We start from the raw sequence: 14,258 nt of genomic DNA on the forward strand, positions 1-14,258 counted from the left end.
TTTTTTATATTAATTATAGTATAAAAAATATATTTATATATAATTTATATTTTCCTAATTTTGTTTTACACTTTATTTTAATTTTTTTACACTTTGTAAAAAAAATAAAAATAAAATAAAACTTTTTTTTTTCTTGTCAGTTTATATCAAGCAATCACTATGACAGCTTGACAAATTAACTTTTTTTATTTTATTTTTGGCTATTAGGCTGATCCAAACTTAGGAACAGCTAATAATAACCTTAGAGACTGATCCTGACTTTAGTCAGATTCAGATCTCACTAAAAGCTCTTTGATCGTGCCTAGACGATCAGAAATGATACATTTCACTCAAAAGAGATACATTGTATTCTTTCAGTGAAATGTATCTAAATATCGGGCTCTCGAACTGTCAAAACAAATAGCAGAGAGGTGAGGTGAGTCACTGCTGCCTCTCTGCTATTTTGAGCTGTCAAATACGGGATCGCAAATTGCGGTCCTCTATTTGCATGTAACGGCTTCATTCTTTCATTAATGAAAGGAAGAGGCTTTTACAAAAAGCTTAATTATTTCATTAATTAATGCCTCAATACTGAGACATTAATGAATGACTGTTAAATGCTGAGAATCAGCAAATACCGGCATTACAAAGCCTGATATAACTCGTCACGTACAGTGTACGTGGCCAGTCATATAGGCACAAAGTGACAAGACGTACACTGTACGTCTCCCGTCACGAAGGGGTTAAGTAAATATTGTTGACAAATGGAGCGCTAAATGGCCCCAAAAAAATGCCACAGTCCCAGTTAGTGAATTGTTTTGATGTTGCAATGGTTTCATATAGCGCTCATATAGCTGGGCCAAAGAGTTATAAATCAGCCCCTAGTTGTCACTGTTTAGTGAACTGAGCCTATTGTCTGACATGAGCTATTCAAAGCATGCAAAAGAAAACACTGAAGTCAAAAACTGACTGACTATATCAGGATTTTTTTTCTGATGCAAATAACACTCACCATGAAACTGATCCAACACCAGAGCCAAAATCCAACAATGTCTGAGGCGTAAAATCAGGAACACGCTGACGTATCTGTTAAGTATAGAAGACATTTTATAGAACAGGGAGATTAATGGCAGGAAAGATATATATTGTGATTAATTTACAGTCAAGCCCATTGAATGTGTAGCCCTTTTATTAGCTACAGATTAACCATGAACGGTAGGCTTGCTATTTTATCTTTGAAGGGAATGTATGGCATTTTTATTATATTTTCTTCATATATGCTCATCACCATAAAACAACAATATATTTATTTGTTGGTAAGTTAGTATGAAATATTGCATATTAATATTTAGTATTTTCTTTTTCATCCAGCAGGTGGAGCTGTAATCACAATTTTTCCAGACTTTTCATGGCTGCATTTTTAAAATATTGAATACCCTTGTTTAAAAAAAAAAACGTGAATGAATCAGAGCAGTGATGCATCCTTCCTGTTTCTATTCAGAGAGCCATACAACTTTTCAATCAGAGAGGGACAGTCTGAAGGAAGAAAAAAAAAAAAAAAAGATTTCTACAGTGCTACTTTTGAAACCCATAATGAACATTTCTAGTAACTTAGGGTTCATGCAGTATAAATTGAAAGTCTAAGACTTTCTAGGTCAGGCAGAAAGAAAATAACATTACATTGTAGCAACTTATGGAAATTGCAGATGCTTGTGTCAGCTTGTACAGTAGCACAAAGATCTGATCCTGTCATACAAAACAAATTACAGCTGTCATTTTGTGACCAGGAAGCTGTGGTTGAGCAAGACGTTTGTGTAACTACACAACTGGTTAAGTAGTAAATGTAAAGTGCAAATGTAGAGAGCAGAGACCATTTTCTGGTGCTCATATTGGAGTATTTTCACCATCTCACCTCTTGTAGAGCTCTTGTTACTGCAGCATATCCTCCATCAAAGCGCGCAGCCAAATACACCGTGGCAGTCTGCTCTGTGTAACTACATAGAAACACAATGCATCAATGAATACGCATACAGGGAAATTTGGTACACTGTATTTCATATTCAAATACTGTGAAAGTATCAAGACACCCATAGTGTAAAATGTTATACTGCATATTTGCTCTCAAATAAGTGCTCAAGAGAAGTGCAATTTGTTGTGGTTAAATTGAGCTTCCATCAATAAAAACTCTACACAATGATATTAGCTGTAAGACATAGATTGTAAAATATTCCCCCTGTTGCTTACAAATTTCAAAGACTCGTATGTAGCGCTTCCGCTGTCAAATTTAACCCGTGCACAGTGTAATACATCTATTTATTTTCATCCAAATCTGATCTCAAAACAAAAAGTACCATACCTGGATACTTACAGGTACCTTCAGGACTACAGCAGACACCTAAACGGTACCACTGCCCAAAGCAATTTTTTACCATTTGCACACACACGTGATATAATCTGAATTTTTGGCTAGAAAACAGCTTCAGACCCCCAAACAATTCTATGTTTTCTGAAAGAAGAGGCCCTGTAGCTGCAATTTTTTATGTTGCACATTATTTAGGCAAATGTTTCTCAAACCAGTATTGTTAGGATGAAATATACTAAAATGAAATTTAGTGCACAGAAACAGAATACCCAATCTTTTGGTAAAATATAAAAGATGGGGTCACATCGGGTAAATAGATACCAAACATGTCAAGCCTTAAAATTGCATTCGCCTGTGAAACCGCAAAAAAAAAAATACAATACCCAAAATTTCCCATAGGTGACGCTTTAAAAGCTTTTACTGCTCATCAATTTAGTGTTAACTGTGACTGATGGGCCTAGAATTATTGCTCTCACTCCGGCGTTCGCGGCAATATGCAACATGTTTGGCGCAATTTTCGTTTTTGCAAGGAGACGCAACGGGGGGGCGGAGATTTTTTTAATGTTACCTTCATTTTTTTTACACTCAACTTTATTGCCATCATATAATGGGATAAGAATCCCCCTATGTAATAGCAAATAGGATGTGACAAGTCCTCTTTATGGAGACATCAGGTCTGGAGACTTTCAGATCCCTAAGGCCACCTAGGGACCCCCCACAAAACTGCTGCTTCGCCAGCTTCTTCTCTTGGTTCTAAAAGCCGGAGAATGTAAACAGTGACACCGGAAGTGATGTAATACACGTCACATCCGGGTCCAGTGATAGGAGAAGAGATCAACAGCTAGAAGCCTCTAGGTAAAAACAATCCGGTGGCTGTACAGATGCCGGATCGCTTGTACATATACAGCAATTGCCTGCTGTTTAAACCGATGCAGCAGCAGCCATGTTCTTGGCATAATCACTTCAAGCGGATGATGTGCATTTACGTGAACCGGCATGAAGTGGGTAAAGAGAAAATAGACCCACCAATTTAATGGTCTCCCAGAACAGTTACTTTCAAGGCATGCCAACTGTCAAGGTTGCCAGTGTGCTTATTTCATCTCTCAGCTGAACTTTCAGGGACTCAAATGGTCGGTTTAATAGCTGACCCCATGTGCAGCACCATGGGAACTACAGTCCACATAGAGTTTAAGATGGCACCTTCTTTAGCTGTAAACGATAAGAGCTCTGCTCTTCAGATGGCCATACACACAATGATTTATGATTGAATTAGGCAAGAGAGATTGCAAGCAAACATTTCAACAATTAAACTATCGAGCAATACAACACAATGTAGTGTTACATAGGAAGGGCTTGTTCACACCATGTCCAGACCAGAACAGTTTGTTCCGAGACCAAAAAAGTAACCCAATGTATCCTTATGGTATGTCTGGGCTCTGTTCATACCAGTGTAGTCCATTCCGGTCCAGACGAAAAAATAAATACTGCGGGTCTCATTTTCTCTGGTCTGCACCTGAAAGCCCATTTAAGGGCCCATTTACACCAACTGAGGTGCATTCTAGTGCGGTAGCTGCTGGAATGCACAGCAATCGCTCACTAATGTTCCCCCTTCATTCTGGGGCATGGCAATGCATTGAAGTAAATGGCACCGCAGCCACGCCCCCCGCAGTGCAATCAGACACGTGGCAAAACATTGCCTGCGTTCCAGTCCACTGCGAATGCAAAAAATGAAATCTGTTCCTGTTACAGAGCATTGCAATAAAATAAAAAAACAGAAAAAAATAATAATAGCTATGGGGAGAAACATGGGAGGGAGCAGTAGTAGCAGGGGAGGGACGGGGTATGCTTTGCATGCCCTACAACAACGTTCTTTTTAAGGTAGTAGAACGCCTAAGGCACGAGGTTGGGAAATTAGATTTTTGGGTGTTTTGATTATGGATGCCCAGCTGCCAACTAATTTCTGTGGCCAGCTGTTCATCAAAATCCGTTTTTAGGTGGAGTTTCCAGTAAAATTCAGAATACCATGTACATTTATATTTACTTTATAATAGTGAACCTACTGCTACCTACCAGATTTGCACTAACAAATAAATACAAAAATATTACAGTTTGCAAGTCTGAAGTCTCTGGATCTCAGTGTGAGAATTCTTACCTCAAAGGCTGCCAGTTATACGTTTGCTTACGCAAAGCATTTAGTACTTGACTTTTTATCTTTCCCTTATATGCAGGAGTGTTCTCCTCTGTCAATGACAAACAGTTAATTTTATATTATTTTATGCTTTCATCACATAAAACGTGCAAGTTCATTTTTTTTTAAAGTAAAAAAATTAATTAACAATGGCCATCCATGTTATTATACAGGATTTATATAGAGCCAACAGTTTGTGCAGTGCTTTAAAATATAAGGAAGACATAGCAATTCTAATACAATTCAAGACAGGATGGTAAGGAGGGCCCTGCCCGTGAGGGCTTACAATCTAAAGGGAGGGGCCAGTGATACATGAGGGGGTAGCTGTGTGGGGATGAATTATGTGAGAATGTGAAGGTTCAGTGGTTAGGTTGCGGTGGGATAGGCTTCCCTCAAGAGACGAGTCTTTGGGGATCGCCTAAAGGCAGTCATGGTGGGAGATAGATGGACAGGTTGGGGTAAAGAGTGCCATAGGATGGGAGAGACTCTAGAGAAGTCCAGGAGGCAAGCATGGGAGGAGTTGACAAGGAAGCTGGAAAGCAGGAGGTCTTGGGAGGAGCGTAGGGGACGGTTAGGGTGATACTTTGAGACAAGGTTTGAGATATAGCCAGGGACAGAGTTGTGGACGGCTTTGTAACTGGTTGTTAATATTTTGAATTTAAGCCTTTGGGCTATTGGAAGCCAGTGCAGGGATCAGCAGAGGGGGGTTGCAGACACTGAGCGGTTGGTTAGGTGGATGAGTCTAGCAGCAGCATTCATGATAGACTGAAGGGGGGGATAGCCTGTGTAGTTGTAGGCAGGTATGTTAGTTTGTAGTTATTGTCAGTGGTAGCCAATCCTTTTTTATTAGAAATCTTCCTGTACTAGAAGATGAGAGCAAGTGGTTAGAGAATAAAGTAAAGTAGTTTGCTCAAGCTACTACAGCATTTATACATATTGACTTTCTTCTAAAAGAAAGAGAAAAAAAAAGGGTTTAGTATTTTTTATATGAAGATAATGCAATCTTTCAATTTAAATAATGAAAAGTAGGAGTTCAATGTTCTTGATGAGAAAAGAGGAATTGCTTGGTGGCTAGCACTCTGGCATTGTAAACCTCCTTTTCCCCCCAAAACAATACAAAAAAAAAAAAGCTAACCAACATCCAGTTAAAGTTTACGTCCACCAAATTTTAGAGCTCTGTTCTGTTTGGAGAGAGATTTCCCCTCACTAAACCTAGTAAGTCTGTATAAAGACGTTCTGGATAGTAACGAAACCTGACTGGCATGTTAACCCTGTCAAAGTATATTTTAAAAAAATATTTGGGCTGAACTCACACATTAAAGTGACTGTAACCTCAGGAGTAGAGATGCACCGAAATAGAAATGTAAAAACCGAAACAAACAAAAATGTCAGGCAAAACCCAAAAAAAAATTTATTTTACATTTTTTCAAATATTTTTTTATAAACTATTTACCGTATATACTCGAGTATAAGCCGAGTTTTTCAGCCCATTTTTTTTTGCTGAAAAGTGCCCCCCTCGGCTTATACTCGAGTCAGCGTCTCGAGCTGGTCAGGTTTCTTCTTACTTCGCCGAGCGTCGCGTCACTGCTGCTCCGGTGGACGGCGCTCCGAGCGGGGTCATCTGGCAGTCTCTGGGTCCTAATTTAGGTGGCCGGAGACTGCCAGATGACCCTGCTCGGAGGGCCGCCCACCGGAGCAGATTCATAATTGAGGATATAATAACCACACCATGCCCTCAATTATGTACAAACACTCAGCAATCACTGATCACTGAGTGTTTGTACCACTCTCCTCTGTCACAGGAGGCCGAGCGAGCGGTGCGGGATGAGAGCTCAGCCTCCTGTGACAGCACTGTCTCCGCCCCCACAACGATCTGCCGGACTGTGATAGGCGGCCGAGCGGTATGGGAGGAGAGAGACCGGCCGCTCACAGCGCTCTCGTCCCGCAGCGCTTGGCCGGCTATCACTTTCTTTCCTCCCCGCTGGGACACAGAGCAGCGCCCAGCGGGGAGGAAAGAAACCTGGGATGCGCCGACGTATAGGCACAAAAATGGCACTTTCGGCATTTAGCCAAAAGTGCAATTTTCGGCCGATATGTTTCGGCGGCCGATATATCGGTGCATGCCTACTCAGGAGTTAAATCTTAACAATGCATTCATGTACCATAACTATTAACAAACATGTATCTTATTTGTGTATCACTCAGCTGTAGATGAAAAAAAATGATGTTATTTGGGTATCTTTTCTATACCTAAGCTCTCTCATGTGATGGACTACAATCTCACATTTAGTTTACTCATTTGTATTTAGATTGTAGTCCATTACGGGAGTACGTTGTAGTGGTAGCTACTTTATAAACACACACAGGAACCATGGGGAATAATGTAGTAGTCATAGACATGATTTGAGGATCTACAGCCGAGTGATACACAAATATACAAATAATACAAATAAATAATACATTTTTATTAATAATTAGGGTACTTGAATGTATTTTTAAGATTTAACTCCCGAATGTAGCGCTAGGTTAAGCTTCCTTCCAGACTGAACCTAGCAGTAGTTAGCGATAAGCAGTCACATGAAGTGCTCGGCCTTATGATGATCACATGGGCCTTCTCCTGAGGGTAACAGTATCACTTAGCAGAGCTGTATAGTCAAGAAGAATGTTCAATAAAGGGTTATGGGGTTATCAGCTGGAGTTCAGGCAGTTAGATTCCTTGTAGCACCACCTCTGGAAATCAGCCTGCAATTATGACTATACTTTAGTCTGTCAAGCACTTGGAACAGCAGCACATGTTCTCATGATGTTGGAGGAGATGAAGACCTCTCCTTTTTACAATAAGGAGTCCAATTCAAAAGTGGGATTTTCATTGTTCTTGGAAACACCTTTGGCAGGAGCTATACATCATACTAGGATAAAAACTAAATTCCTGTACTACTGCCCCTTCCATCTCCATCATAGTCAAATGATAATGCAAAAAAGATATAAGGGTTCAAGCTTTGTTATAACTAGAAGGTATAAAATATATTTGCCTGAATCTGGTAATCTGGCTTTAAACTCATCCTCTATTGCTGATGCTTTTATCCTCAATTCAGTATCCTCAATAGGGCGTTTCCTGCTCCATAGGTAGTTACTCAAAGCAGCTGCATGCTCTTCCATACCTTGGATATGGCATTCTGAAATAAACCAAAATAAATTAAAAAGGACAGGAAGGAAACATTCCCTCTCTACCAAGAAACTAGTAAGCACATGCCGCAAAACACTATTACTCAAATGCTTTTGGCATTCAAGATATAACAATTTTGAAAAGGTTAGCTTCAGCAGGAGTACATTTCTGGGTGTATACACTGTAAATGAATTTTAAAGCAACACTTACTTTTTAGAATATACTTGGCTGCATCCTCAGCTTCCTGTGGCAGACGTACTATATTCAAGTGCAAGATTCCTGGATGCTTGCGGTGAGGAACATTAGACAAAAAATCTATGGAGTTGTCAAACTGAGGCTTCCCAGAGGCTGCAGAGCTCAATGCCTGTGTTGAAATAAAAAGCAAAGCGCACTATAAAAACCTCCACAATTCAAAAACTGAAAGTCACTAGAAGAGTGTTATTATTATTATTATTATACAAGATTTATATAGTGCCAACAGTCTGAGAGACTCTAGCGAAGTCCTGGAGGCGAGCATGGGAGGAGTTGACAAGGGAGCTGGAAAGCAGGAGGTCTTGGGATGAGCGGAGCCGACGGTTAGAGTGATACTTTGACTCCAGGTTTGAGATACAGCCGGGGCGGAGTTGTGGACGGCTTTGTAACTGATTGTTAATATTGTGAATTTTATCCTTTGGGCAATTGGAAGCAGGGATTGACAGAGGGGGGGTTGCAGACACTGATCGGTTGGTTAGGAGGATGAGTCTAGCAGCTGCATTCATGATAGACTGAAGGGGGGATATCCTGTGTAGCGCAAGGCCAATGAGAAGGGAGTGGCAATAGTCAAGACGAGATATAACCGATGAGTAATTTTGCGGTTTCTTTGGTGAGGAAGGGGCGTATTTTGGAGGTGTTACGAAGGTGAAGGCGGCATGATTTGGATAGTGATTGGATGTGGGGAAGAAAGGTGAGGTCCGAGTCACGCATGACACCTAGGACCTTGGCATGGGAGGATGGGTGGATAGTTGTGTTATCAATCTCAAGGGTAAAGTTGGGGGAAAGTTGCATGGGCAGGAGGAAATATCAAGAGCTCTGTTTTTGAAAGATTTGAGTTTTAAGAAGTGTTGCGACATCCAGACGGATATGTCGGATAGTAGATTAGTGACACGAGAGGACACAGAGTGCTTGACAAACGTTTGGAAGCCGGACCAAGTCGCTGCCCGAAAGATTTGATCTGCCCTTTCAGCCGTAGATGAAGCCCAGGCCCTGGTAGAGTGCGCCGTCACATTTTGCGGTGGTGCCAAGCCCTGAAGCCTATAAGTTTCCGATATCGCCAGTTTTATCCATCTGGCTATCGTACCCTTAGACGCCCTCAGGACCTTCTTTGCGCCTGAAAAACAGGAGTAACAGATTATTGGACTTCCTCCAGCTGCTGGTTTTGTCCAGATACTCCAGAATGCATCTCCTGACATCAATGGCCGTCAGTCTTCTTCCGAGGTAACTGGGTTAGGGTGGAAAGAAGGAATAACTATCTCCTGGGTGTGATGAAACGTTGAGGCCACCTTTGGCAGGAACCCTGGATGTGGTTTGAGGATGATCCTGTCTGCATGAATAACGCAATAAGGTTTTGCCATTGAGAACGCATGGATCTCGCTCACCCTTCTGGCTGATACTACCACTATCAACAGAGCCACTTTTACCGTAAGCAGTTTTATCGAGGAGTCTGCAATAGGTTCAAAGGGGGCCCCGCGGAAGCTATGGAGTACTACTGACAGGTCCCAAGAGGGGTAACCTCGAACGGGTGGCGGTCTGTGCCGGGTCGTGGCCTTCAGAAATCTTTTAATCAGGGGTTCCTCTGCCAGTCTAATCTCCAAGTATACTGAGAGTGCTGACACTTGCGCCCTTACCGCACTACATGACAAATTCATATCCGCCCCCTTCTGTAAGAATTCCAACACCGCCACGACAACTGGTTTATCCCTCATGTTGATAAGGATCATCCAAGAAGAATATGTCTTCCAGATCTTGTTGTAAATCGCAGAGGTAGTTGGTTTCCTACTAGTAAGCAGAGTGGCTACGACCTTGTTTGAAAGCCCCTTGGTTAGTAGGATCTCCCTCTCAGAAACCAAGCCGCTAGATTGAGGGTATCTGGATGAGGGTGCCGTACTGGGCCCTGGGACAGCAATTCTGGAATTATCGGCAGAATCCAAGGATGTTCTACACTGAGGTTGTGAAGTGTCGCCAACCAAGGTCTCTTTGGCCACCAAGGTGGAATGAGGATGAGAGTCAGCTGCTCCAGTGCAACCTTCGATAGTACTCTGGGTAACAGCCTTACCGGGGGGGAAAGCATACGCCAGCGCCAAACTCCAGTGATGGGCGAACGCGTCCACTCCTAGCGCTCTGTCCCCTGGGCATATGGAGAAGAATGCTTCTACCTTCCTGTTTTCCCTGGTGGCAAACAGGTCTACCTCTGGGGACCGCCACTTCCTCTTTAGCGTCTGGAACGTTTGGTCGTTTAGCACCCATTTCGACGGGAGAATGCGTCTCCTGCTCAGGAAGTCGGCTAAGGAGTTCAGGGTCCCTTTCAGATGAACTGCTGTGAGGGATAAAAGCCTGACCTCCGCCCAGGACAGAATTTCTTGCGTCAGGGCCATCAGAGGTCGCGACCTTGTACCCCCCTGCCTGTTTACATAGGCAACCACCTAGGCATTGTCCGACCGGACTGCCACATGGGAACCACTGATTCCGGCCTCGAATTCACCCAAGGCCAGGCCGATCGCTTTTAGTTCTCTGACGTTGGAAGATTTCCGACTCAACCCCGGGTCCCACCTTCCCTGGGTTAAGTGCTCCCCCCAATGAGCACCCCAGGCACTGGCATCTGTGCTGATTGTCACCTGCTGTGGCACTCCCCACAGCCTGCCCGTGTCCAGATTCTTCTCCAACCACCAGTTGAGGGAAGCTTTTACGTGACCCGGGATCTGGATATGCTCGTCCAGCGTCTCTTGTTCGCCGCCCCAATGCTGCAAGAGAAAAGCCTGAAGTGTTCTCGAATGGAACTGGGCCCAAGGCACTGCTGGGATAGCCGAGGTCATAAGACCAAGGAGACGCATTATGACCCTGAAAGACACCCCCTGGGATAGAAACAGGAATAGCGCTAGATCCGCCATTTTTTCCTGCTTCTCCTCTGGGAGGAACAGTCGAGATACCGATGAATCTATCCAGTAGCCCAGGAAAATAATCTCCTGCGTCGGCTGAAGTTGGGATTTCTCCCCATTGATCAGCCAGCCCAGACCCTGCAAGTGAGCAACTGCCAGGTCCAAGTTCCCCGAGGGTCTCCCACGAGTGGCTGAAAAATAACAGGTCGTCCAGTTAAGGGATGACCCCTATCCCCTGAAGCCTCAGTGGAGCAAGTGCCTCCGCCAGCACCTTTGTAAAAAGTCTTGGCGCCGATGAAAGACCGAAGGGAGAGCCTTGTATTGATAGTGAGCAGTCCCTTGGTGGTCCTATCGCAAACCTGAGGAACTGCTGCGACTGCTCCCTGATAGGTATATGGAGGTAAGCATCCTTTAAGTCTATTTTCGCTAGAAACACCAACGGGGACAACAGACTTCTTACCGTGTAGATAGATTCCATACGGAACCTTTTGTACCGAACTACTCGGTTCAAGGGTTTCAAATTGAGGATTAACCTGGCTTTGCCCGAGGGCTTTACCCTTACAAAGAGATGGGAGTAGCACCCGGAGCCCCGTTACCCCTCCGGTACCGGGCAGATCACTTTCTGGTCCAGAAGGTTCTGCAAGGCAAGAATCATCGTTTGGGCCTTTTCTGGGTTTTTTGAAAGATACGTTAAGAGAAATCTGACAGGGGCTGGTTTCAAGAACTCTATCCTGTAACCCCACAGGATAAGGTTTAAGACAAAACCATTGGCCGTAACCTCCTGCCACTGAGGGAGGAACAGTTTGAGCCTTCCCCACACCTCGGCCCGGACAACGCCGCGCCATCCCGACGTCTGACATCATCGACATGCGCCCCATACCCGGAAGACGCTCTGACTGGAGAAATCTCTCCCCGCCTCGTTCCCCTCACCGGGAATGGACGAGGCTTAGGTCAGAAGAAAACCGGCTGCAGGGGGTTCTTTCCCTACCCGGCCCATGACATCGGCGTCTGCCGCGTGAGTAAAACCCACAAACGTCCCGGGCGGGGTGCTTGGCCGTCGAGGCTACACTGCAGGGAGGAAAAAAAGGGGGTCCTGCCACACTAACCTGATCCAGGCCAGGGAGGGCCAGCATCAGAGTTCCCTCATCTGACACCCACATGGGCCATCGAGGGCAGCTATTGCCTGTAGGTTGAGGGGAAAACTCAGCTGGAGCCGACACAACCGCAGGATGGTTATCCTCTTAAATGAGGGGAACCTCAGGGCCTTCACCCACAAGGGTAGGACAGGATGGGGACTGCCCCAGGGATCTTGCCCAGGCAACCCCCAAGCCGCTGGCTCTGTTAAGGAGATGCCCGAGCAGTAGGCCCCTGCCACGTGCACGCAGGCCTATACAGCAAATAACAAAAATGTTCCCCATGCTCCTGTTTAGGCCGAGGAAACACAAATAAACTGAGGCATGCTGGGGGGTAAGCGGCCTTCTATTTGGTGTATGTGATGCGTTTCCTGTTTCAGGTGGGAGGAGACTATCTCTCAGATGCTGTCCTGGAAGACTACTTGGGAAAAGTACGAGCTTCTTTTGGCAGTTTCAAACTCATTTTTTTTCCCCCCTAGACTTCAATGGAAACGCCAGAAATGGTATGGCAGACGAATATTGCACTTTCATGTGCGCTTGTACGCGCGTTCATACAGTGACTGCAATGTTTCTTAAACTGCCAGTCAAATCGTGCACCTTCATGTGTGCGCATTTTCATGTGCATAAAATTCAAGACAATACATGATGGTAAGGAAGGCCGAGGGCTTACAATCTAAAAGTTCACCCTTGCCATCCGCTAAAACAGGGTAGTGCGTTGTGGCAGCTCTGGCAGTGTGCGTTGTATTGCACATGGTTTACATTTCTATTTTTTAACTTGTGTGGAATGTACAACGTGTACACTTCATTCAGTTAGCCGCACGGTGTCCTGCTATGGCATCCACTTCGCCACTTCCATTTAAGCGGGGGGCGTTAGCTTATATCTCTGCCACCCACCTCACCACTTGCACCCTAGACCCTGTTCCCTCAAAACTACTTCGGTCACCCTCTTGCTCTATCCTAGACTCTCTTACCAACATTTTCAATCGTTCCCTCTCTACTGGAATCTTTCCTACCCCTCTCAAACATGCACTAGTCACCCCAATACCCAAAAAAACCTTCACTGGACCCTACCAACCTCAATAATTTCAGACCTATCTCCTTACTCCCATTCACCTCTAAACTACTACATTATACAACCGCCCGAGTTGCCACCTCGCTAATAACAACCTTTTGGACCCCTTTCAGTCCGGGTTTCGCCCCAAAAAACCTTCCCCCAACATTTCAGTTGAGATTGATAACAACTATCCAAACCTCTCCTCTTGCCAAGGTCCTAGGTGTCATCCTTGACTCGGACCTCACCTCTCTTCCCCACATCCAATCACTATCCAAATCCTGCCGCCTTCACCTTCGTAACATCTCCAAAATAAGCCCCTTCCTCACCAATGACACCGCAAAACTACTTATCCACTCCCTTGTTATCTCTCGTCTTGACTATTGTAACTCCCTCCTCATTGGCCTTCCACTACACAGGATATCCCCCCTTCAGTCTATCATGAATGCAGCTGCCAGACTCATTCACCTTACCAACCGCTCAGTGTCTGCATCCCCCCTCTGCCAATCCCTACACTGGCTTCCACTCGCCGAGAGGATAAAATTCAAAATATTAACAGTCACGTATAAAGCCATCCACAACTCTGCCCCCGGATATATCTCAGACCTTGTCTCAAAGTATTACCCTAACCGTCCCCTCCGCTCATCCATTGACCTCCTGCTTTCCAGCTCCCTTTTCCACTCCTCCCATACTCGCCTCCAGGACTTCTCTAGAGTCTCTCCCATCCTCTGGAACTCTTTACCCCAACCTGTCCGTCTATCTCCCACCTTGACTGCCTTTAGGCGTTCCCTAAAGACTCATCTCTTCAGGTAAGCCTATCCCACCTCGACCTAACCACTGAACCTTCACATTCTCAAATAATTCATCCCCACACAGCTCCCTCCTTATGTATCATTTCCCCCTCCTCTTTCAGATTGTAAGCCCTCAGGGGCAGGGCCCTCCTTACCATCTTGTATTGTATTGTAACTGTAATGTCTTCCTTATATTGTAAAGCGCTGCGCAAACTGTTAGCGCTATATAAATCCTGTATAATAATAATAATCACACAGCTCATTCCAGAACCACTTATGAAGATCATATAGACAAATATTTTAGGGTGAGGGGGGGACACAAAAGCAAAGTGTTTACTAATGGACTGCCAAAATGAACCGCAATATCACTTTACGTGTCCAAATGTAAAATGCTTCCTGCCATGAAAAATGTTAAAGCCCATCTCTGGGTATATTAAAAAAAAAAAAAAAAACATTC

At 44.3% G+C, this 14,258-nt stretch overlaps 1 protein-coding gene across 1 annotated transcript in view; it reads right to left on the reverse strand.

Annotated features, from left to right (window-relative positions):
* Window positions 1-14,258, reverse strand: part of METTL17 (methyltransferase like 17) — a 26,644-nt gene that overhangs the window by 11,223 nt on the left and 1,163 nt on the right. Inside the window, exons 2-6 of the mRNA XM_018570022.1 lie at window positions 7,906-8,059; window positions 7,562-7,705; window positions 4,494-4,581; window positions 1,892-1,973; window positions 992-1,065 (exon numbers count right to left, since the gene is read on the reverse strand). Of these exons, the coding sequence (XP_018425524.1) occupies window positions 992-1,065; window positions 1,892-1,973; window positions 4,494-4,581; window positions 7,562-7,705; window positions 7,906-8,059 (542 nt within the window). The remainder of the gene's footprint in view (window positions 1-991; window positions 1,066-1,891; window positions 1,974-4,493; window positions 4,582-7,561; window positions 7,706-7,905; window positions 8,060-14,258) is intronic.

This window comes from Nanorana parkeri, unplaced genomic scaffold (genome assembly GCF_000935625.1).
Source record: "Nanorana parkeri isolate BGI_ZX_2015 unplaced genomic scaffold, ASM93562v1 scaffold1444, whole genome shotgun sequence".
NCBI classification, from domain to species: Eukaryota; Metazoa; Chordata; class Amphibia; order Anura; family Dicroglossidae; genus Nanorana; species Nanorana parkeri.